Source organism: Pleurodeles waltl, chromosome 1_1 (genome assembly GCF_031143425.1).
Source record: "Pleurodeles waltl isolate 20211129_DDA chromosome 1_1, aPleWal1.hap1.20221129, whole genome shotgun sequence".
Taxonomy (NCBI): domain Eukaryota; kingdom Metazoa; phylum Chordata; class Amphibia; order Caudata; family Salamandridae; genus Pleurodeles; species Pleurodeles waltl.
The window spans coordinates 850,620,366-850,645,072 of NC_090436.1; the positions used below are offsets into that span (position 1 = coordinate 850,620,366).

At 41.2% G+C, this 24,707-nt stretch overlaps 1 protein-coding gene across 1 annotated transcript in view; it reads left to right on the forward strand.

The window, feature by feature from the left end:
• Positions 1-24,707, forward strand: part of RORB (RAR related orphan receptor B) — a 413,952-nt gene that overhangs the window by 364,115 nt on the left and 25,130 nt on the right. Inside the window, exons 5-7 of the mRNA XM_069229117.1 lie at positions 3,780-3,901; positions 5,564-5,696; positions 23,930-24,037. Of these exons, the coding sequence (XP_069085218.1) occupies positions 3,780-3,901; positions 5,564-5,696; positions 23,930-24,037 (363 nt within the window). The remainder of the gene's footprint in view (positions 1-3,779; positions 3,902-5,563; positions 5,697-23,929; positions 24,038-24,707) is intronic.

A 24,707-nucleotide genomic window follows, 5' to 3' on the forward strand; every position in this document is an offset into this window, starting at 1 on the left:
CTCACACACACTGCGGCTGACAAAGCCTCGCGGCTAGTCTTCCTTCACTCACCTCTTTTCGTAACAACTTCTTGCATATATTGCAAGCTACCAAAAACTAAAACAGATCTGTCGGTTTACTACAGGAAGGGTAACACAATCGCTTCGGGACCTTAGGGACCTTTCACTAGCCTCGGTACCTTTCACTAGCCTCGGCCGCTATTCCGTCTTTCTCAGTCCCCACGTTCGCAAGCAAATCTGACCTGCAGACCTACTCTCAACTTGTCAATGATCTGTTCTAGTGCACTTAGAATCTTGTCAAAGCCCGAAGTCGAAGTTTCTTTCACTCCCTAACACACGTACCAACTCGTTGACCACGCCCGATCAACCTACTAAACCGCCCAAACCACAACATGGATCAACATACTCCGGAGTCTCTTGACCTCGCAGGGCCCGTCTCAACAACAACAACCACGTGGACCTTTTTATGCACGAAGCGCCACACGCACATGAAGTTCGACGACTTCCCTACTCTCACACTCGGAGCCGCACCTCCGCATTTTCTATGAAGTTCGACGACTTCTCTACTTCTACACTCGGAGTCGCACCTCCGCTATCCTTTAAAAGAAAAAAACAGATCCTCGCAACCTTTTCACACACCCTGCGGCAAATAAGCTGTGCAAGCGCAAAACCCTAACTTCACTCATACCATCACTAGTACCGCCAACGCTGTTTCCACACCTCCGTTCCCTTCATTCGCAAGCTCCGAGATCCCGGGAAAGTCGCGGTGGACCTAGCCCATCATCATTCTGTCAATCTATTTTATCCAAGAAAAATCTAATTCAACTTCTCGAATGAGGCCTCAAAATGCGTAACCGTTAATTCAACACCATGTATTTTAATAGTACAGGGTCCCAAAAGACGTAACCGTCCTCTGCTACCATCTACTGATAGAGCGAACCGTAGTAACAATTTACCTGTGTTCGGACGCTCTTTAGGCCGATGAATCTTTTGACTAAGTGGGAACTCTCTGTACTCTTAATCGATCAGTAGCATCAAATCAATAATCAATACCGTACATAAGCAATACCTTGATCAACATAACACTTAATGATTAATCCAGAATACATTTCGGCGAACCCTGACCTTTTAGTCAGGAATAACCACACCAGTTTATTGCAAAGTTAGTGAATTAATTTCCCTATATTAACAAAGCTAGCACGATATAGATGTGTCTCAACACCAAATGATAAACATAAATGAACATTAATAGCTGTCCATAACGTCGAAACAAGTGTAATCTATGTAGCATTTGAATCACAAGGCATTCGATAATAGCAATGCAAAGCACTAATACGATAATCTGTAATGGGCTAATTGCGTACATTTAGTCAGCATAACAAGATCTCAAATTGCATCGTGCGATATATGGAATCCTCATCTAACCTCAAATTAGCATCTGCATGTGGGTCTTCATGCAAAAACAATTTAGCAACATAAATTTAGAAAACTCCTAGCTAGGGCTCTTATCAAAATCAGCAGTTGGTTACCTAAAAGAAACACAATGCAATTTTACAATTTCCTTTCATATTTACCAATTACGATCAGCATACAAGGAAGTCTTCGTCTCACAGGTACCGTTTCTCGATCAGCATGGGACGGGACAAAGGGCAGGGTGGACGGAGCAATCGCCTCACGGCGGCAAGTTAAGACTACTACTTCATGCAAAGGGACAAATCAAAGTTAAAGTCTCTAGGGCAAGAATCATTAAAGTCTCTTTCTCTCGACTAGAGAAAGCATCAAAGTCTCTCAAAATGGCGTTGCAGCAAAGTGGGTCATAATAGCTACGAAGTCTGCAAAATGGCGGGTATCGAGCTGGTAATGGCTGATAATAGCTAAATTTCTTCTCGTGCACCTGGTTTTTATAGACAACAGTTCGAATCCAGTAGGGTCTCCATTGGAGGGTTCATAGGTTAGCTTCAAATTGTCCAATCAAAAAACGACAGTTCTCAAGCTTTTACTTAAGCATACATTATCCTTGGAGATGGGTACGCAAATCGCAACATTGTCTCCCAATTAGCTCACTTTCAGAGCCTCCATTGTCCGCACCTGCAAGTCGACCTTGAATTAAAGAGAAAATATGCCAGGCTGGCCCGAAACTTTAAGATAAGCATGTGAACAGTCTCTGTGGAAAAGTACAGCTTCAAGCAGAAATACACGTTTAAGAGCACATTGGAAAAATACGAACATCTAAACCGTGAGACCAGGCCACTAGGCCAAAGCCTCCTCTAAAGTAATGCTAAGCTAACGTAGTTCAAACAAGCAAATCGAAGCACACGTTTATGATTATGTCGGATTAGTGCAATTCTAATACACCACGTTATATATAAAGCACGCGTATAATGTTGGCAAACTACTCTGAGGGCACATTTTGTCCCCGTACAATCTTTATTAGTTCGGTTAATGTCACACATGATTATTTCACACTACGTTTATGCGTTAATAAATCAAAACCTTCATTTTCTGCTTCATCACATGCGCCCCCACGGCTGTCCTTTCGACTATTTTACCCATCTAATAAAACCCTGCCACCGCTGTGTGCTTTTTTACACATGTATAATAGTAGGAGGGAAAGTAATTAACATTTTTAAAAGGGCAGTAAAAGTACGGTAAGGTATATTTATATATTTGTATATTTACTTAGACAAAATACTTTCATGTTATGTTACTTGGAGCAGCACGCTTCAACAAACATATATGTACATTGAAGAGTGATTATGACTAAGGTTCATTTGTTGGTAAACTCTATGTATGTGGCTCATTAACAACTTTGCATTATATGGCGTTAGTTCTTTAATTATGATCTAATTTATGTGTTGCGGAGTCGCAGGAAGAAGTAGAAGCTCAAGTCAACACAGATAACATATGTCAACTCTCTTTCAGCTTAGAAACTCGAATTCCTTTAAGGCATAAATCCACATGACAAATATAAACGATTCTCATGATATTCTGAAATACATTGTGCTGCAACTGTCACTGTAGACGTCTTAGAATAAGTTACTGTGCCCTGTAGCTCAAGTGCCCATAGAGATTTAACTTGAAAAGCAGGGGCAGCTCCTTTGCTATGATGGAGCGTCACCCCACTGGCTGAGCCAGAAGCAGTTAAATAAAAAAATTGTTTCATATCGTTTTATTTTACTGCTTCTGGCACAGGCAGCAGTGCAGGGAGGGGCGGGGCTAGGCCACTGGAGGTGGGAGGAGGGGAGAGTGCACCTAAGTGTGCATGTGTGTTTGGCCAGCCGCCTGAGGTCGGCCAAACACACATGCACACTTAGGTTTCTCCAACCCGGCTGTGTTTAACAGCCGGGCTGAGGAAACTGTACAGACCCCAGAGCTGTGTCTGAGAGGCAGTCTGAGACGCTCAGACCAATCCTGGTGTTGCTTTTGTGCTAAGTTTAGCACAAAAGCAGCACCAGGATTGCTGGGGGGATGTGCTGGTGTCCCAGCAGTGAATGCTGGTACAGCACAAGAGAAGAGAGGCGGCATGGACAGAGGCAAGGTAAGTGCATATTATTCATTTTTTATTTTCACATTGTCTCTGTCCTCCCACCTCTCCCCTTGAGTCATGTGCCAGCCACGGCTGTTGAAAGGAAGCTTTTGCCTCCACCTTCAACTCTTGTAAAGAAGAGTCTAGTTTACTAGGCAGCAAAATCCTTGCACTTTATCGATTTGCTGTGTGTTCATGAGCGCTATCTATGCTGGTATCAATATGTTTTTGTCTTCCTATACTTATTGTATAGATCGGATTGCACAGAACATCATTAAGTCCCATTTGGAGACATGTCAGTACACAATGGAGGAACTGCACCAACTGGCGTGGCAGACTCACACCTATGAAGAAATCAAAGCCTACCAGAACAAGGTACTATGCAAGAGCGCTCTACACTGCTATCACCAAAGACCAGGTTTTCCCAAAGGAATACAATAAAAGTTGTTTGTATGTTTGTATTTGTATATGGAGATTCGTTTCTTATTATATGTGTAACGACCACAAAGCAAAGTGATAAATAATTTAAGAGAATCTAGGCTTTAGGACGCACACCTTCATATGGATCTTGACTTGACTGTGACACCGCAGATAGCATGTCTTCGTCGATTGCATCACGTGTCTGTCAGGAAAGAATTAGGTTGGTAGCCTAGAATACCAGATTTACAGAGGTGCAAGTGTTTTATTTCTTATGCAGGTCAGAATGGGGTTTAAACACGCACAGCTTGTTCCACAGCAACCAATCTGTGTAATATTTGTTTCCCCAGCTTAACACCAAGAAAACTCAACTGAAAGTAAAACTCTGATCGGAATTCTTGCTCTTGACCGAAAAATTCGATTTAAATGTTATTTCTTTGACTTTGCCCTTCTCCGTTTTTTCTTCTGCCTTTCATTGATTCTCGTATCTTTCTCACCCACTGACATTTTTTAATCCAACTGGATTCTGAAACAATATAGTGCAGGCCATTTTCATTAAATGTTTGGTGGAAGGGTGGAAGTCCTCCACAATCTTTGGAAGGGATGTCGCCACCATTTTATTTCTTTTGTACTTGAAGCTCCTCCCTTTAATTTTAACTTTTTGGCAAGAGATTGAAAGGCGTCTAAATCATATGAACTCCAAGATTGCAGATTGAGGGTTGCAGGGGTCATCCTATTGGTGAGCCATGATAGTACAGACTCCCATTGGTTGCCCCACTTTCAGTCCTTAGAAGACATCCCCCACCCCCTTCCTCAGCTACTTTAAACCGTGGCCTGGCTGATAGCAGATGATTTGTAGTTGGAGTGCCTAGGGCAACTAGGAAAGTTGTCTAGCAGCTCGACCTAATTGAACCCCCTTCCTTTGTAAACATTGCAACAACAGTTTGTGGGTGTCATATGGTCGTGAATGGCAAAGCCTTTTGTGAAGATAAGCCTGTATTATTATGATGAAAGGCATTGTTACATTAACATCATGCTAAAAGTAGGGTTACTCATACAGAAACCTACAAACATGTGTCTTAACCTAAGAATGCTGATTGCAGTATGAAGGGTGAGTGATTCCCACAGACGTTAATCCCAGCACCCATGTCTTGCCCTTCCTTTGTTTCAGTCACTAAATCACACGCTGTACTTCAAGTGTGTCGAGGACGCACTGCCTTCAATGATAGCCTCAATCCAGGTTTCTGGATTTATTCCCCATTACCACAGCTTTAAAGCTTTAGAAGGCTGGGTGTTTAGACTTGTCCTGGTGTTGCCACTTCATTTTGACAGACATTTTTCAAATAACGATGTACAATTTACAATTAAATGTCATTTTCGGTTTTCCTTTTTACCTCAGTAGAACGTATATGCAAAGTTAGAAAAGGTAGAAGAAAAATAAAACTAATATCTTGAGTGCACTCTCGGGCTCTAAACTCACCGACACGTAGTATGTGTTCCCATGCAATAACCGTAAATAAGGCTGGTAAATGAGGGAGGGGTGGTATGTGATAATATTGTAGTCTGTGGAGAGCCCCTTTGCTCAGATTATTTTGTCAATTAATACTTTGTTTCTTATAGACAAGAGAAGCATTGTGGCAGCAATGTGCCATCCAGATCACTCATGCCATCCAGTACGTGGTGGAGTACGCAAAGAGGATAACCGGCTTCATGGAGCTGTGTCAGAACGATCAAATATTACTCCTTAAATCAGGTGAGATTGGGACCCACACACAACAGCTGTTACATATTCATTTTAAATGTTTACTTCACTCCTTGGTTTGGAATGATGAATTTGATTTCAAGGACACTGAGGTATTAGAGGTATTTCACTTTAAGCTAAACATGCACCATCTTCCACAACTCATGGGTATCTAATGTCTGATACTAACAATACTCACCTCAATAAAGTATTTAGCAGAGTGTAATGAAATGTATTATCCCTTTGGAGTGTGGGAAGGGACTATGACCTATAAGAGGTGAAGCTTCAGGTGTTAAGATGCCTGTTATTGCTCAACAAATAAATAGCAGATTACACTCTACACATCTGCATATACAGTTTCAGCTGTGGCATTGTATCGTGTATTTTGTTTAAAATAATGTATTTAAGTAAGGCCAGTATGTAAGGGTTTGAGTTTGTTTAATGGGTCAAAATCGCATTAACAAGGCCTTAACTTTTAGAAGAGTCGCTTGCCTATGCAAAGTCATTGTAACATTGTAACAAACAATGTGTGAAGACTGTTTTTTCACATGCTAATTTTAGTGCATTGTGGTAGCAACGAGTAACTGACCCTTGCAGTGTGTGTATGTTTGTGTGTGGTTTGGGTAGATCTTCACAGAGAAAACAGTTTTTAATGTCTTAATAATTTTGGCATTCCTCGATTAATTTACACATCTCTTCCACACTTCTTCGGGGAAATGTGTGTGCAGATTTGTTAACCAGTAGTCACAAAATACAGGGTGGGGGTACAAGTGTCACTACCCAATTTAAATCACAGAGGGTTCTTTGCTGTTCAAACAGAAAAAATTGGTAAATAAAATTACACCGCATTTCGTAAGAAGTTACAACTTTACTACAAAAAATAAACATTTCTGTGGTCTAAATCTGTTCAGTGGTTTATGAGAAATTAACATTTTTAAGGGGCTCAATTTGGTCATGAAGAGGTTATCTTCTAGAGCTGTCTGAACCACTAAATCAAACATGATCCACCCTTTGTGTAACCCCCGAGGCTGAATTTTAAAAAAAAGAATACTCAGGTCTGATTGTCCAAAAGATTGTTTATCATACCACAGATCCGAAGAAGGATCTGTGGTGCCGAATTGATCCGACTGGGGGATAAGGTTGTGACTGCAGCTAAAACAGAAATGGTGATAAGAGGGCAGGGTGAGTAACTATAGACCCTCTTTTAGTAACATTTGAAAAAATAGATTTTTTTGAGTGCAAGATTTACGGATCTTTATCAGCTTTCAGAGAGACCTTTTCGTACTGCAGAACAATTCTGGCAACGTGAAACCAGGGTTTGCTTCAAAGACCCATGTTAGGCTATTGTAAGATCCGTAGCTCCGGTTCTAGAGTCAAGCAACCTGTACATGTTGATGCCTCATTTGAGATGAGATCAGTGATGTCATTTAGCATGTCATGATTGACGTAAAATGTGAGATCAGTGTGTGACAGGAGTGTACGTTTATTGAACCATAACTGGCAAATTTCAATGAGTTTTAGGATTTGTTTTGTAACTCTGTGTTTTTTTAGTGAATTTCAGAGGTTTCTTAAACATACAATATAGTTTCATAATCACAATATACCTTTAGCCTCTAGTTATTTTAGTGAATATGTATATCTGAGTATGTGTCTGTACACACTGTTTTCTATTAATTAAATCCAAGCCAAAATATTCATACTCTTTCTAAATCATTCAGCAGCACTCACTGCTTGGTCACACTATAGGTTAAATTAACCTACAGCTGTCAAGTTCTTATTTTAACATGTTTTAATACCAAGCATGCCTCATTAAATTAAAATGATGGTCAATCATTTCATTGAATTGAGTGGATTATGTCATAGATTAACTAAAATCTGGTGTGGCTATTCTCATAATGTTGTGCCTTGGAAAACAGACTGATAAATTAGTAAAATCATCATCATCTTTTTATTTTTATTCAGTTAAAAATTATGAACGCATTTCAAACATTTCAAACATCAACATGGGAAAATGCATGTATCAGTATTTACAAAATTATTATATCCTACAGCTTAAGTATGGTAGACAGAAAATGGTATATTCCAAAACATATTCAATTACTATAAACCATCAGTAAATAAAGGAAAGCTGGCCTACATTGCACAAAATGTGCATCTTTAAGAACCGGGGTAAGAAACCAATGTCAAGAAGCCGAAAAGAATCTACAAAAAATATAAAGTGCATTGCAGTTTGTACAAAAACTTTATCATAGGGACTAAAGTCAGATTCATTGAGACTGCCCATGCTTTGGAAAATGAAAGAGAATTGCAGACATTTCTTACCCTACAAAGAAGTAACAAATAATTCTCCAAAGCTACATGGACAATTTAGATGATAAATGATATTGTTTTCAACATAGCAAAATATTTAACAGAAAACTTGAATTATTCTGATTCTCTTTTTGTCTTCTAAACTGGTGGAAGGAAGTCCAGATTTTGTCCCTTTTGGCTTTGGTTTCATTTTGCGTAAATATACCAACCCTGCCCAATTCAAGATATAAAGATTTTATATAACTCAATGATTTTGAGTTGTGGCAGTAAACCTGTGATAAACATTTGAGTTCTGCCTATTTAAGCTATCATGAGGATTAGACTATATACACATTCATATCAAGAGTGGAGACAATCTATTTTCTTCCACCAGGTAAGGTGAGAAACTCAGGCCTTCATTTTGAGTTTGGAGGGCGGCGGAGGCCATCTGCCAAGCTCTTTTGGACAGAAAACCGCCACTCCAGTTTTCCGCCCTCTGACCCTATTATGAGTTTCCCACTGGGCCAGCAGGCAGAAACAGTGTTTCTGCACACTGGCCCAGCGGGAAACAGGCCACAAGATTGATGCCGGCGTGTAATCGATTACAAGCCGAACGCAATATTTTGGTGCGTCGGGTGCAACAGCACACGTCACACTTTTCACTGCCTGCAATTCACGCAGCGAAAAGCGTGACAGGGCTATCCATGGGGGCCCCCATGGGGCCCCTGCCACACCGTCTCCACCAGCCTTTGCATGGCGGTGAAACCGCCATGCAAAAGCCAGCGGAGAGGGAACTCGCAATCCCTGGATTAAGACCGCCGGCACCAGCAGGCTGTTGACAAGCGGCAAATTGGCGGTGCCGGTGGTCACACCGTGGCGGCTCTGCAACAGTCATAATGTGGAGGCCAGACAGCTGCTTTGGCAGTTGTCTGACCTTCACAGCAAGTCTGGCGATCCCAGGACCACCAGACTCGTAATAAGGGCCTCGGTGTAGCTCCAAATTCTAGCACCTTAGCAGGCTAAAGAAATATACTTGCATAGAGTAATCATATGAGGTAGGGAAACCCTACCCAGCCTGGAAGCAAAATGAAACACATGCCATGGGTTGGGCAAAAGATTTCATTCTAGAAGAAAGTTAGGGCAGCCAATGAATGGTATTGTCAAAGGTAACCCCCAGGTATGTAATGGCGTTTACCTCAAGGAGAGCATGCCCATTAATTGAAAACGTTTCTGGATGTTAGTGTGTTTAGATCCCAGAACCATAATTAAGTTATTTGCATAATTGGTACTAAGATCCTGCCAATCAATAAGACAAAAATCCATCAAGGAGGTTTTCTGTCTGCCGCCATTAGATGTTTGAGCATTACAACCATTACAACCATGCCATCAGCCTAAAGCAACATTAGAATAAATGCGTAGTAAACTGTCCTGGCTCACAAATATCATAACTCTATCTTATTAATGTTTAATATAATTAAAGGAGGAGTCAGCACACACCCCTGCCAAACATCTCTAGATAACTTAAAGGACTCCGTATATACCCTGTTAGTTAAAAAATGCACCCTTGCAGATAGATCTCTGTGAACATGTTGTGAAAGGAAAATGATACCTCTAGCTATTCCCATGAAAGCAAAAAGTGTCCATAATGTATCCCTGCTTGCTCAAGGCCATGTTGAGGTCCATAAAACTAAATGTAAATGAGTAGTAGTGTATTTATCAGTTAGGGGATGACGATTAAGGCAGTGCTCTATTATACCAAGATCAATCCTAAAACCATATTTAGAGTCTTTAAAAATATGTTTATCCCCACCCTAACACAATATTATTTCCATAATTAATTTGCCACCTATTTGAACACAGAATTGGTTGTGGAAATCAGGTGGTAATGACAAGTATCATCACTTTTGTCTTTTTTAAAGACTGGGATAATGATAGCACAGGACAAAGAATAGAAGAATGCTAGCTCCATTGAGATCTCTGGTCACCATAGGTGCCCACAGGACTATATTAGTTTTGAAAAGATCCATAGGAACATCATCCGCAACACTGTGGTTCGGATTCACAAAGGTAAACTTGCACTTTTGTGAAAGTTACTAACTTTATGACTGTGGAGACTTTGCAGTCGGGACGGAGAACTACGCACATTAAAAGATAGGGCACAATTGTCAGTTTGCCTTTGTTAGTCAGGCCAGGTATGTCTGTTTTTGCTTGCCTTCACAAAGACTCTGGAGGAGACAGAATGCATGGGAAGATGCCACAAATACAGATTTTGAATGTCAGCCCTGGAACAGCAGCTTTGTTTGTACTTTGTGCAGTGAAGTGCTTGGAATTTATATGTGTTGTGTTTCTGCTGCAATGACGTACTCGGTGGATGCAAGCTGTAAGGAGATCGGGTGACATTCACCCTTGAGGATTCTAACCTGAATTGTATGATATCAATATAATATAAGCCCAAATTGTAAATGTTACTCATTAGGTATTTTTATATGACATTATTCATTAATTGAGTAGCACTGTTTAAAAAGAGGTAGAGCATTTAAATATCACTGGTTTAGTATTCACTGTTTTCCTCAGACGGCACATATGTCTGTCAATGTTTTGAGGACTATGGGCCAGATGTAGTAAACTCCAATTTTGGGACTTGCAAATTGCGAGTCTGACTGACTCGCAATTTGCAACTCGCAAAATTGGATGCAGAAAGGTGTCTCGGACACCTTCTGCGACTCGCTATGGGGTCGCAAAGACCCACCTCATCAATATTCATGAGGTGGGTCGCAGTTTTCAACCCCGTAGCGAGTCCCTGCACTCACAGGGATGGTGGCCTGCTGTAGTCAGCAGACCTCCATGTCTGTGACTGCTTTGTCAATAAAGCAGTTTTTTTTTTCATTTTGCAGCCTGTTTTCCTTAAAGAAAAACGAGCTGCAAAATGAAAACTAAACCGAAACCATTTGGTTTCGTTTTTTTCAGAGTAGGCAGTGGTCCATAGGACCACTGCCTGCTCTGATTTTTTTTTTTTTCGGCATTCACAAAGGGGAAGGGGTCCCATGGGGACCCCTTCCCTTTTGAGAATGAGTTACCACCAGTGTGACACTGGTGGTAACTGCGAGTTGGTTTGCGACCGCATTCGCGGTCGCAAAGCAACTCTGAATGGCGATGCGGTCGCAAATAGGAAGGGAACACCCCTTCCTATTTGCGAGTCGCATTCCCAAATGCGAGTCGGTACCGACTCGCAATTTGGGGATGAGCATCGCGTTCGGCCTTTTGCATGCCGCAAACTGCATTTTTTGCAGTTTGCGACATGCAAAAGGCTTCGTACATCTGTCCCTATGTGTTTTTGTTGAGGATATTAAGACATTTGGGTTTTTAGTTGCAAAGGATGTGATTCCGTAACACATAGTAAGACTGCTATGGGGAACTAGATACCCCAACGCAGCACATGACTCTCTCTGGGTAGTGAAGAAGAGTAATGCTTTTTCCTATAAAAGGAAACATGTTTTATTAAACACACCATGTTGCACCTGTCAGCCTTAGGGTAGTCTTCTCCCAAAATGTTTGCATCATCTCCTCCATTTTTGCTGGACTTCTTTTTGTTGACCTTAGGACTCTGTTCACTTTACCACTGTTAACCGGTGCTGAAATGCATGTGCTTACTCCCCTTAATCGGGATTACATTGGCTTATACCCTGTTGGCATTTAATTTACTTGTAAGCCCTTTGTAGAGTGGTATACTATACACCCAGGGCCTGTAAATTAAATGCTACCAGTAGGTATGCAGCACTTATTGTGCCACCCATGTAAGTGTCAATTGTCTGCTGGACTTCTGCGCTGACATGCTGCCTGCTTCCCTCTTGCCTGGGGAAGGAGAACTGGACCTGCAACTTCATCTTGAACTCAGAACCCCTGAGTGACTCCAGGGGCTACTCTGTTGGCCTCCTTATCTGAGCCTCAGCGACATAAAAGACTCCCCCACATCCTACACCAAACCCCTGGAACCAGCTGCAGCAAGTTCCTGAACTCCAAGTGGTGTCTCTCAGGTTATCAACCCCTGGCGTGGGTTTCAAGTGCCAATATCAAGCTTTTGACTTCTTAATGACCACAAGAGGGCCCATTTCCATGAGACCTCATCACTAGCATCAGAGATCAGCACAAACGTCTGTCAGCCCGATTCTTTAAAGTGCAGCATTGACTGCTCACGGAGACCGCTATTAAGAAGCCACAGCAATGCCTGCCTTCAATGCCAGCTGACTCCACTCACTTTGGCAGCAGCATCCCATGACCCTCTCCCTGCTCCTTGCAGCCCTCTGAATCACAAACAGGACTCTTAGCATGAACTTGAAAAGATAAACTTTCTGCTGGACTAACTCAGGACTTTGACGGACCTGCAATCTGTTGTGGTCGGACTGAACTTTTGAGTTTGACCCATTCCAGCGGGGCCAGATAGTCTTGGTTGGTGCTTAGTGCTTTAAGCTTCAATTTTACACTTTATTCTGTAAAAATTCATAATTCCAGTTCTACTGATTGGATTTTTGTCATTGTGGTCTTGTTTTATTTATTATTTATTAAATTCAGCTTTATTTTTCTAAGTTGATGTGTGATCTTTTTGTGTGGTGTTTTTATTGTTTTACTGTTAGAAGCGTTGCACAAATACTTTACACATTACCTCTTAAGTTAAACCTGACTACTCTCTGTCAAGCTACCAGGGGGTTGAGCACAGGTTAATCTGGGGTTTCCTTGTGCCTTACCCTTCCAAGGATTGTGGTTGCTGCTTGACCAGGGCCTACACCCATGTCATCCTGAAACCCAGTTTCTCACACACCACTAAATACTACACTTTGATTACAAAAATATACAATTAGGCAGATGGAAATGCATTTGGTGACACCCTTATGACAGCTTGAACCTGAGTCCTATAATCACAAAACACCCACCTATAGTAGACAGAATATAAGGGGGTGTCACTGTACAAAAGGCATTTCTACTAGTTTTGTCAGAATGTCACCACATTGATAAAAGTATGCATATGGCATAATAAATGTAAGACAATTGAGTTCAATAGAGATGGCATCATCATTCACTATAACCCAGAAACATTATAATCTTTGTCAATACTGTTATTGTCCAAAAGCGTTATACACCGAATAAAATGTGTACATTAATCATCCTTTCACTATCACCATGCTGTGACTGCAGCCATATGACTAGTGAACAGGCACCCCACCCTCCAATGTGCTAAAGCACAAGTGTCAGAAGTACAAGAAACAATGAGTAAGTTCTCTGGGGAAGTCAGTGTAACCCTCTGAGAAACTTTGGGCTATTTTTTGAAATTATCTTCTAGGGGCCAAGGCGGGAACTCCTGTTCTCCTGGCAGCCCCCAAACACTTCATTAAACATGGTTGTTGTCCCTTCCTTTCCTTGGAACTCCAAAACATCTTATGGCAATTTTGAGCCCCTCATAGGGGCTTATTGGGCGTTCCTAGGCCTGATGCTGTGGATAGTAGATTAGCAGCTTGGTCACTTGACAAAAAAAGACTTTTTTTAGTGTTTCTTTTTTTTTGTTACTAGTGCCCAGTCCTACCCAGGGCACCTACATGCCTTTTCAATAGGTGCTGTGGTGGGAGACCCAAGGCTCCTGTGGCCCCTGCCAACTCCCTCACACCAAGCCGCTTCAGTCAGGCTAGCATGGGAGCCATCAGTTCTTTTTTCCCGCCTCCTGCTTGGAACATCGGCAGGAACAAGTGACGAAGTGTGCCCGCCCCAAACCAGACATTGGTACAGCGGGCAGGAAAACATCCGGCTCCACCGTACCTGGCAGCCACAGGGCAGACCTTGCTTGGTCACTGGGGAGAAAAGGGGCCTACCTACCCTAATTTTGCAGCTCTGTAGCATTTTTGCTTCTGTTCTTTTCATCAGCTCCTTAGGATGTGGTAATCTGGGGATAAGGTTTCATCAGGGAGTGGACCGCATGCACACCTTATTGTGCTGACCCCCAGGGCTTGTCCCTTCTCAGGGGAAATTTTGAATTTGTAGCAATGTGCCAGGTGCAGGGGACCAGGATTTACAGGTGCATTTCTCTGGCCATGTTGGATCGACTTGCTCAATCTTGATGTTGATTTGCTTCTGGAGACTATCTCCGGGCCTTGAGAGCATTTGTATCAGTAATCTTGGCCTTCAACCATGCTTTTTGATGGGAAATGTGATTTTTCCTTCACTATAACTGTCCCCAGCTGAGGCACCTGACTTCTACTCTGAGGAACATTTTCCACAGTCCTTCCACAGCCAACAAGCAAAACGCCCTCCCTGCAGCTCTCCCCAGGCCCTATGGCGTGATCAACTTGCAGGGCACCTGAATGCCCATAGTAGAGTCAGTGGTCAGTCCATAGAAGTTCCAGAGCAACCCTCCACGGTTCCCCTGCAGGTCCATACCAACTAATGTTTCTCAGGAGACATAGAGGGACCGTTAGCATAGCCCTAAAGAGACTCATCCCAGTCTTGGGACCAAGCTAGAGTTTCAGAGTACCAAAGTCCATCCTTGTAGAGGTTCAGAGTCTTCTTTGTTCTACCTGGGCATTATTCTTGGCTCCCAGCCCCAGGTTCAGTGTCTTCTCAAGTGTCTGACTGTTGTGTAAGGGCTTCTAAGGGAAGGTGGAAAGTTCTGGAAGTTAGACTTTTCTTTCCAATCCTAGGGTGCCACATCCTCCCACCCCTACCCCAACACGTTTGCACAACATTCTAGGACATTTAAAGATGTGACTTCAAGTGGTTTGTAGCTATGAAAAGACCTTCCCTGGGTGTCTCAGTCCCATCACCAGTTGATGCAGCTGCCTAATTTCTTAATGGCACAACTTCAAAGGGAAGCATCTCCTGTGTCAGTGGTTTTGTGGTCCATTGTTGTCTGTGTAATTAGGGGATTTGCAAAGTTTTCCTCTCTCTTCCATCCTGAAGTTTTCCTGACTAATATGATTACTATCCATATTTCTCAAAGTTTTTTTCATGTGGGTTTTCAGGTTAAAATTAGGACTTTTGCACCTCTTTTACGTTACATTTTGAAAAAAATATCTATATCAAAAAAGATGTGAGAAAACATTTTTAAAATTATCTCAAAATTACATGGCACATTCAATTTCAGCAGCAACCACAAGTTACAATGAATTATTTTCACTTTGCAGGAAAAAAACTATGCCAAAGCGTGAATGTAGGAACAGCACAATAGTCTTTGAGCTATCAATAAGCAAATAATTTGGCAGTACGCAGGACCACCCTCGCAGAAAAAAAAAAAAAGAATTTAATCATTTGTTTGTAAATACCGAAAATGAGTAGACTTGCAGAAAAGTGTAAGTTTACCTTGTGAATCGGGCTCTGTGGTACTATGGGACCTATTCACAACTGTAGTACAATAGTACTACTCACATACTACAGACTGCTATTCACTAACCTGCACAGAAGGATTCTCCTTCTCCTGTTTTTTCTATGTGGAGAGCTCTGCACTGACTGCAAAGGTCTCTGCACATGTACACCTACATTTTAACATTAGGGCCCATATTTATACTTTTTGACGCAAAACTGCGCTAACGCAGTTTTGCGTCAAAAAAATTAGCGCCGGCTAACGCCATTCTGAAGCACCATACGGGCGCCGTATTTATTGAATGACGTTAGCCGGCGTTAGCCGCCGGCGCCGTCTGGTGTGCGTTAAAAAAAACGACGTACACCAGGCAGCGCCGGCGTAGGGGAAAATGGAGCTTGGGCGTCAAGAAATGGGGCAAGTCAGGTTGAGGCAATTTTTTCGCCTCAACCCGATTTGCGCCATTTTTTTCACTCCCAACCCCCATAGAAATGACTCCTGTCTTTAGCAAAGACAGAAGTCATGCCCCCTTGCCCAATGGCCATGCCCAGGGGACTTCTGTCCCCTGGGCATGGTCATTGGGCATAGTGGCATGTAGGGGGGTACAAATCAGGCCCCCATATGCCACAATTTTTTTTTAAAAAAAACACTTACCTGAACTTACCTTAATGTCCCTGGGATGGGTCCCTCCAGCCTTGGGTGTCCTCCTGGGGTGGGCAAGTGTGACAGGGGGTGTCCCTGGGGGCATGGGAGGGCACCTCTGGGCTCCTTCAGAGCCCACAGGTCCCTTAACGCCTGCCTTTTGCAGGCGCTAAAAAACGGCGCAAAAGCGGCCGTATGTCATTTTTTTTGACCCGCCCACTCCCGGGCGTGAATTTTGCCCGGGACTATAAATCCGACGCACATGCCTCGGAGTCGATTTTTTGGACGTGAACGCCTACCTTGCATCTCATTAACGCAAAGTAGGTGTCCACGCTAATAAATGACGCAAACTGCATGGACTTTGGCGCTAGACGCGTCTAACGCCAAAGTATAAATATGGAGTTAGTTTTGCGTTGAAATTGCGTCAAAAAAACGACGCAATTCCGGCGCAAACGGAGTATAAATATGCCCCTAGATGTGGGGGTGATGGGGAGTGGCTACAAAATGAGGAATACTTTCTCCTAAATCTGAGGCTTTGTGAGAGGAGTAACAAGGTTTCAAGTGAGGGTCAGGAAGGGGTTTAGGGAGAGACATGCACCCACGCCCAAAGGAGTAAGCCCATTTCTACTCACAAACTGCAATTCTATACTTACTACTGACAAAAGGGGCCAAAACAGTATTTTTTTAAATATATCTTTAAACAAATACTTTAGTTTAATATATGTAAATTATTACATGTAATTCAACATTAAGTTGATAGTGCTGTTTCATTTTTTTTATTTAGTTCCACATTTAAAACAAATATATAAAAGTAATGTATATTAATATTCATCATGACAATGTAACTTTCTTTAAGTTTAAGAAACTTTTTCCTTTTTGTTATAGTTTGCCATAGGCAAATGTCTGCACCTATTGCAGAGATCTACATCTACGTGGGAAAATCTACTAGTAGTAACTTTAAAGTTGTAAATTAGACTCCACCCCCTAGTTTTGTTGAGTGGAAACTCATAGGTCTACAGTTTGTAGTAAATGTACACTTGTGAATGAAGAATGGCCAAAAGTAGTAAATTTACTACAAAGTTTAAGAGTAAATTTACATGTGGCGCTTTACTTGTGTGTAATTTTGCCTTTGTGAATAGGCTCCCTATATATCTGGCTCATCTAAGATTACCTTGTGTCAGATAGAGGCTAGGTTTACTATAAAATTGTGCTTGTTTTGGGTTAGTCCAAAGGAATGCATAACAATTCAGATTGCCTACAAGTTAATATAAATCAATACCTCATATACAATAATCTTTCTTTCTGTATCCATTCATTCACATTCTGTCCACATTGAATTTCGGGTGGGAGAAAAATAGAAACACTCTACAAATCACTCTTTTTTGATTACTACATAAATGTAAGACATAATATCCAGAAAGATGGAAATATCATAGATCTTCCACTATATCATACATTCGGATATTGAATCTTAATCCAATCCTATAATATGCCGTGCCTATTAAGATATTTCAGCGGTAGTCCAATATGTATAACTTACAGATTTTCTTAGTTCCTGGTCCTTTTTATTTTGAGCACCCTAAAAATGGTGGTTCAATGATACTTCCAGGTCAGAACTTTGCTGTGTGATTGCTAAATCCTTTAAATAGCACCTAGTTTCTGTTTATTTCTCTTGTTACTAAAGGCTTCGAAAATGCTGTCTAAACCATCTTTTCAATATTACAACATTAGAACAGTAAAGGATGCCCTAACCTGGATGCACGACAACCAATATCACACTTTCTTAGAATATATTTAATAGCCTCAGTCCAAGCACAAGATGCTATAGCTATCCTTTCTATTGCTGATATTAACTAGCATTCTCTTTTATGTTATCTTAATTAAGAAACTACACTTAAGGCATTTGTTTGAAAACTAGATAGATTGGTTTATAATATTTTACAGTTGTTAATGTGAAAAAGAACCAACAGCATGGCAGATGGGATCTTGTTTGTTAGCTTGATCATTATTCAACAACAAACAGCTACAAACTAGTAGGGTGCATTCTCCTGTATTTTTGTTCAAAATAATTTGTTGGGGTACTTATCAATGAGTCATGTCAAAGATTTAAAAAGATGAATAATCTTTGCTAATCACTGGATTAATGTTTAACATTCTGGCTTTTAGATGAATACTAAAACTTAGGGCCTAATTAGGAGTTTGGCGGTCACTAGACTGCCAGTCTCACTGTGGCGGTATGGACTACTGCTAATGTGGTGGTCCGACTGCCACATTACAACCATGGCGGTCTGACCCCCAGCGTATCTCCATCTCCACCGGGATCAGTGATCCCGACGGGCTGATAGTAGAGAACCAGGTTGCAATCAGCCATAGTGGCGCTGCACACAGCGCTGCCCTGCTGATTACAACCTGGTTCTCCACCAGCCTTTTCATGGCAGATTAACCACCATCAAAAGGCTGGTGGAGAACAGATACTTGTGGCATGGGAAGTGCAGGGGTCCCCCTGCCCAGAACCCTTGAAATCTGCACTTTCTGCTGTTCACACAGTGCAGATTATGAGGTGCTGGTGCCACCTGCGGACGGCAGCATTGCCGCTGGCTTGATTACAAGTCGATGACAATGCTGCTGCCACTTTCCCGCTGGGCTGACAGTGGCGACCACCTGTTTGGAGTTTGACGGACGGGTGTTCCTGTCTCCCAAACTCGTAATGAGGGCCTAAATGTCTATTCTGTTGTAAGGGACTTTTTAGGTAATGAGATGTATGTTTATAAATAGATGTAATAGATGTATATTTTGATATATTCATTGAGCCATGAGTAGTACTCACCTTTCTCAGTAATGAACTTCTATCTAATTTTTCCATGTTTTATGGGATTAATGTCCTGATTAAAAACAGTTGACAATAAAAAGGTGTGATTTCATGTCAACTCTTACATTTTCCATTTGCTGCCAAAGTAATGGCATAGGATTTTTCTGAGAGGTTGATGTGGTTGGCCTGTTAAGGTAGCCAAGGGTACACCAACATGGCACTATTACATTATCTCTACTGTACAACATTTTGAGAACAATTTCCAGATGCCCTGAGATCAGGTTGATCATCATTTGGCTTGATTGTTAAACATTTTGACAGGGAGGGCACAGTTGTTATGTGTGCTGTTTTTAGCTCCTTAAAGCCATACAATTCTGGCTCCTATTATGCAAACTTGTGTCTGTAAAGATTGTCTGAGTTACACTTGGTAGTTTGGCACAAGCAGCAAGGCTTTCCTCATATGAAAAATCACCCATCTAAATAAGAAGTGAAAAACTTGAAATTACAAACTAGGTTAGTTGAAAGAGAAAATGGTATAATTAAACTGACAGAAACACAAACAAAATCAGGTGTAGGAATCCGGAGTTATTGCAAAACCTGATCAATGAGAATCAATAGTGAGTCAAACGTCAATGTTAGTCTATGTGATGTGGCAGACCAGGAGTAATTCTCCTTTTGCAGTGAATCTGTGATGAACCATGATTGGGTAAAAGCTTGTTGTTTGGCCTGGACAAAATCTTCACCACTGCACTGCACAGGCTTTGTGGTTCATGTGTAGCCTTGCACATAACAGTGAATATTCAGAGACAATAAACTAGTAACAATTACACTGAGAGGTTTTGTCTTTTTCTGGGAGTTTTTGATCTAGATATGACAATGTTCGTCACTTTTGCAGTTCTATCTTCAATCTTTCAAGATCAGTCTGGGAGGATCCACACCATAAATTAAAGTTGTTGGATTGCTCTTCATAGTTCCAGTTCAAGTATCAGCAAAGTGGTCAGTAACAGCTAGTTCCTGGGATTTGCTTGTAGCAACACTAAATCCCACAGTCCTCTTCACTCTACAGACACCACGGAAGGGTTGTATAGGTGCAGATAGGCAAAATATCCAGCTTACAAATTGTCTACTTTTTAATTTCATCCCATACTGTCATATCTCCCTTTGTCTCTAGGACCTGACACAATCTTTAGCTTCAATACAGATGCTTCCACGATAGCATGACCTGGACACCTAAGTCTTTCAGTTCTTTTTTAATTTTTATAACAGTTTTCTAGTCCCAGAGATAAAAGTTTGACAGACATCTATCTTGTTTGATGGAGCCACCCATCAAAGTTTTACAACATTGACAGGAGTTGATGTGATGGTGGTTCCTGACAGTGCTATTATCTTTTAGTAGGGCTGGTGAACAACTCTAGATTTGGCAGGTGGAGGTCCTTCTGGATTGAGTGGGCAATGTCCTCCACCATCCCAGGAGAGTGCTCTATGTTAACTAAAGTCACTAAAATTCTAACACCTTCTTCAACCGAGAGTTTAGGTAAAGCAACCCACATTTTGGGGGTCATTCTGACCCCGGCGGTCTGAGACCGCCGGGGCCAGGGTCGGCGGGAGCACCGCCGACAGACCAGCGGTGCCCCGCAGGGCATTCTGACCGCGGCGGTTCGGCCGCGGTCAGATGCGGGAAACCGGCGGTCTCCCGCCGGTTTCCCGCTGCCCTTGAGAATCCTCCATGGCGGCGGAGCGCGCTCCGCCGCCATGGGGATTCTGACACCCCCTACCGCCATCCTGTTCCTGGCGGGACTCCCGCCAGGAACAGAATGGCGGTAGGGGGTGCCGCGGGGCCCCTGGGGGCCCCTGCAGTGCCCATGCCAATGGCATGGGCACTGCAGGGGCCCCCGTAAGAGGGCCCCACAAAGTATTTCAGTGTCTGCTATGCAGACACTGAAATACGCGACGGGTGCCACTGCACCCGTCGCACCTTCCCACTACGCCGGCTCAATTCTGAGCCGGCGTCCTCGTGGGAAGGTTGATTTGCCCTGGGCTGGCGGGCAGCCCAGGGCAAATCCCAAAATACCCTCAGCGGTCTTTCGACCGCGGAGCGGTATTTTGGTGGGGGAACTTCGGCGGGCGGACTCCGCCGCCCGCCGAAGTTAGAATCACCCCCTTTGTTTCTAGAATATGCTTTCTGGTAAAAGCTATACCACAGTTGCTTTCTTTTCTTCTGCATTCTCTCAAGTACAGGAATGAACTTGCGCGCGTAAGACAGTACTAAAGTAATATTTTTCTGTTGAAAAGTAATTATATTATTGAAGATTCTTAAATAGTAAAGAAGCTTGGATTCATTTTGGATTTGTCATTCATTAAGGGTAAGAAAATATGTATAATTTTGTTGGAAATTCCTATTCCATTGACAATATTGCAAATCAAAATAAAGTTTGTCAATTTTTTAGAGTATGCATGAGTCAGGAGTCAATAGGAAAGTGGAGGCAAATGTAATACGAGTGGTATGTTTAATTCTTACTTCCTGAAGAGACTCGATGCCTTCTCAGCATACCTTTCTCATCACTGAAATCCAGGTATCTCAGAGTCAGGCAGAGGCACACAAATCATTTTGAGTAAATGTGGAGTGAGAAGTATATGAGAGAGTTTGCTCATGCCTACAATGTATGATTGTGCTTCTGATGCCCTTTTGTGATTAATAGCCCCTGCCATCACTGTAGGACTGTGCACCCAGTGTTGTTATAAACACCAGGAGGCTAGATAAGGAATACGAATCACCTTTTCCAAAATCCTTTGAATTATAGATAGGCAGGTAATATAAAATTATTTAAAACCTGCATATAGGGTATAAGTATTTATAGGTGGAATTAACAATTCTTTTGATTTTGCCATTCAGGTTTAGTAATGCTGGAAATCTAAAGTAAGCAATATTTTATAAGGGAGTTTAGCATTTTATGTATCAAGTGGCATTTTTCAAAGTAGGTAATTTATATCCTGCTGCATAATTACAGTTAACTTACCAAAATTTAAATTATGTAAAAAAGTTTTTTCTTTTTCAGAGTCCTAGTCAGCAGGCCACTGCTACTCCAGTTGTTAAACCCTAGATGTCCATTATATAATAATAAAAGAAAATTGCAGGGAATATGACAAAAGATGGTAATCCTTACAAAGTCCTACCCTGGTCATCTTTCTCTCTTGAATACAAGGGGTAACTCATCCACAAAGCTGATTGCATAGATCTGAAGATAAATTTTAAGAGTCATGCTTTTAACTTCCTCAGGGTAAACCAAAAGACTATTGATCAACTTTAAACAATTGTTTACTCTCATTGTGAGGTGCTATTTACTGCTACTTAGGAGTTTCCTCTATTGAGTTCATAACACCAGGAGGCTAGATAAGGAATCTAAATAGCCTTTTGCTAAAATCCTGTGAGATGTAGGCAGGCAATATAGCTTTATTAAAAACATAAATAAAGGGTATAAATACGTAAGGGGGTATTGATGAGTCCATTGATTTTGCCATACATGTTTAGCTATGCTGCAGATATTTCTAAGACAGTTCAGTATTTTATGTATCCAAATGACATCTTCAAAAGTATGTATTCTGCTGCGTAAACATGACTTTTCAAAGCACATGCTATATGTTTGTGGCACAAATACTTGCTTCCTTCTTGTGCCCCACGATTGAACTTTGTGCAACTTTACAAAACTGTTGCAAAAAATGTCACTTAACTTAAAAAATGTAAATGATGCCAAAAACGTTTTTCTTGTTTAAAGAAGGACGCATGTATCTAAGTCATAACCCACAAGCCTTAGCTACTCTAGTAGTGAAATCCTGGATGTCCAGTATAAAATAATAAAAGAACATAGGAGGAATTATCACAAAAGATGCCAATCCTTACAAGGGTTTATTCAGGTTTTCTATCATCTTTCTCTCTTGAATACAATGCACAACTCACACACAAAGCTGGTTGGATAGCTGTGAAGGTCAGTCTTAAGAATCATGATTCTACGTTCATCAGGATAAACTAAAAGACTACTGGTCCACTCCTATTGTAAAGTACATTTTACTGCTACTCAGGATTACTTTCATCAGGTTCACAATTGTAGTATCATATCTTCAGCAGAGTATATATATGTAACTAGTCCCACAATTGCATCTCCTGTTCAATTTAAGGAAAGATTATAATTGTGCCTCTAGAAAGGTACAACTTACACAAAATGCCCAATACACTCACATCTATACTATATACCATTTTCCAACAGGTCAAAGCAAAACATCACATACAATATGGAAGGTACTACAGGCTGGGGTAACTGAATTTGCACATCAGAGATCATTCCACCAGAAACTAAGATGCATAGGTAGAAAAATAACCACACTGCATACACACTAGAAAAATAATACATTCCACCCCAGTTAAAATGGCCCTTCTCTAAATTGTTCATTTTAACAGCTCCACTGTTCATTGACTGGTCTTTCTGGCTGAGATGGAAGAGTCAGTAGTGGGTACATATTTCTTCACTCAGGAATCTGACGTCAATGCAACTTCAATGGGGCATTATGTATAATGGCATAGTGAATAATACAATCTTTCACAAGTCAACCTCTTCCTGTTCCTAATGATGTCTGGGAACAAGGGAAGGGGATGAGTCAGAATATTACATAATACACTACTAGTAAGTTAACTGACAATATTCTGTGCTTCCCTTACCATAAGCTTCTAGCGCGATACTCTGCATGGTTGAAATAGTAATGATAAGCATAGAGTCTGATAGTTGTGATGCTGTTCATGAAGGACAAGTAACCTACCATGTCTTTATTTTGTTCAATGCATTATTAATGGTGTTTTTCTCCGTATCTGCTAAAGATTCAAACATTTTTCTTTGTGAAAGTGGGACACTTTTGCACAACATAGTTATGCTGTGATAGTTTTAAGCTCTTAATTCTATAACCACAGATTGCTTTACAGTATCTAAAAGATATATGAAGCTATCCCTGATATAAAAATGTCTATGGTTTTGTGCCTTCAGCTTTGCCAACTGCACCTACTGAAGAGCCTTTGTGTTTGACATATGGTGCTTTGCAGTTAACTTGCTTTGTTGCCGAGAACATTCCTCCAGGTTACAACATTGATGTATTTATAATGGCACTTTATTTGCTCAACAGGCTGTTTAGAAGTGGTTCTGGTAAGAATGTGTCGTGCCTTCAATCCCTTAAATAACACAGTGCTCTTTGAAGGAAAATATGGAGGTATGCAGATGTTCAAAGCCCTAGGTAAGTTTATTTTGCTTTCTGTATGTTCTATTTGATTACTTTATTTTGCACGAATAGTCGTCAACATAATTATTATGATCTATAATTCAGTGATATGATTTCCCATGAGTGTTTTAAGTGTAATTTAAATAATTTAACATAATACAAATGCATATATACATACATATCAGATTATCTCAGAGTTCAAATGGAATTTACAAGCTACTTAGGCCTTGATTCTGTAGTTTAATAGTACAGTACACCAAAACTGTCTAATGGCCAATCACAATAGGTGAACATATATCCCCTCTCTGTAGACAGACAGGCAGACAGATGACAAGGACAGCTTTGCATGCAGAGTAGCGAAACTCTAGAGGCGATCAGTTCAGTGAGGACCTTCTGTGGCTGCTCAAAGAGAATGGATTGCAGCATATAATGCAAAGTGTATAGTAGCACATGTTTCGGTGTCAAATTTTATCAAAATAATTTACATTTCTTAAATGTGGCTTGACGTTAAACTGAGCCAACAAATTGTAAATGGTGGCTCTAAATGAATTATTAATGTAAGTTAAGATTATACCAATACACTGAACTAGTGAACTGAACATGTTGTCTGCGACAAGTGTCCGAGTTTATTTGTTGCTTTTATGTTATTTCTGACATTGTGCCATCTTTTTAAAGCATATATATT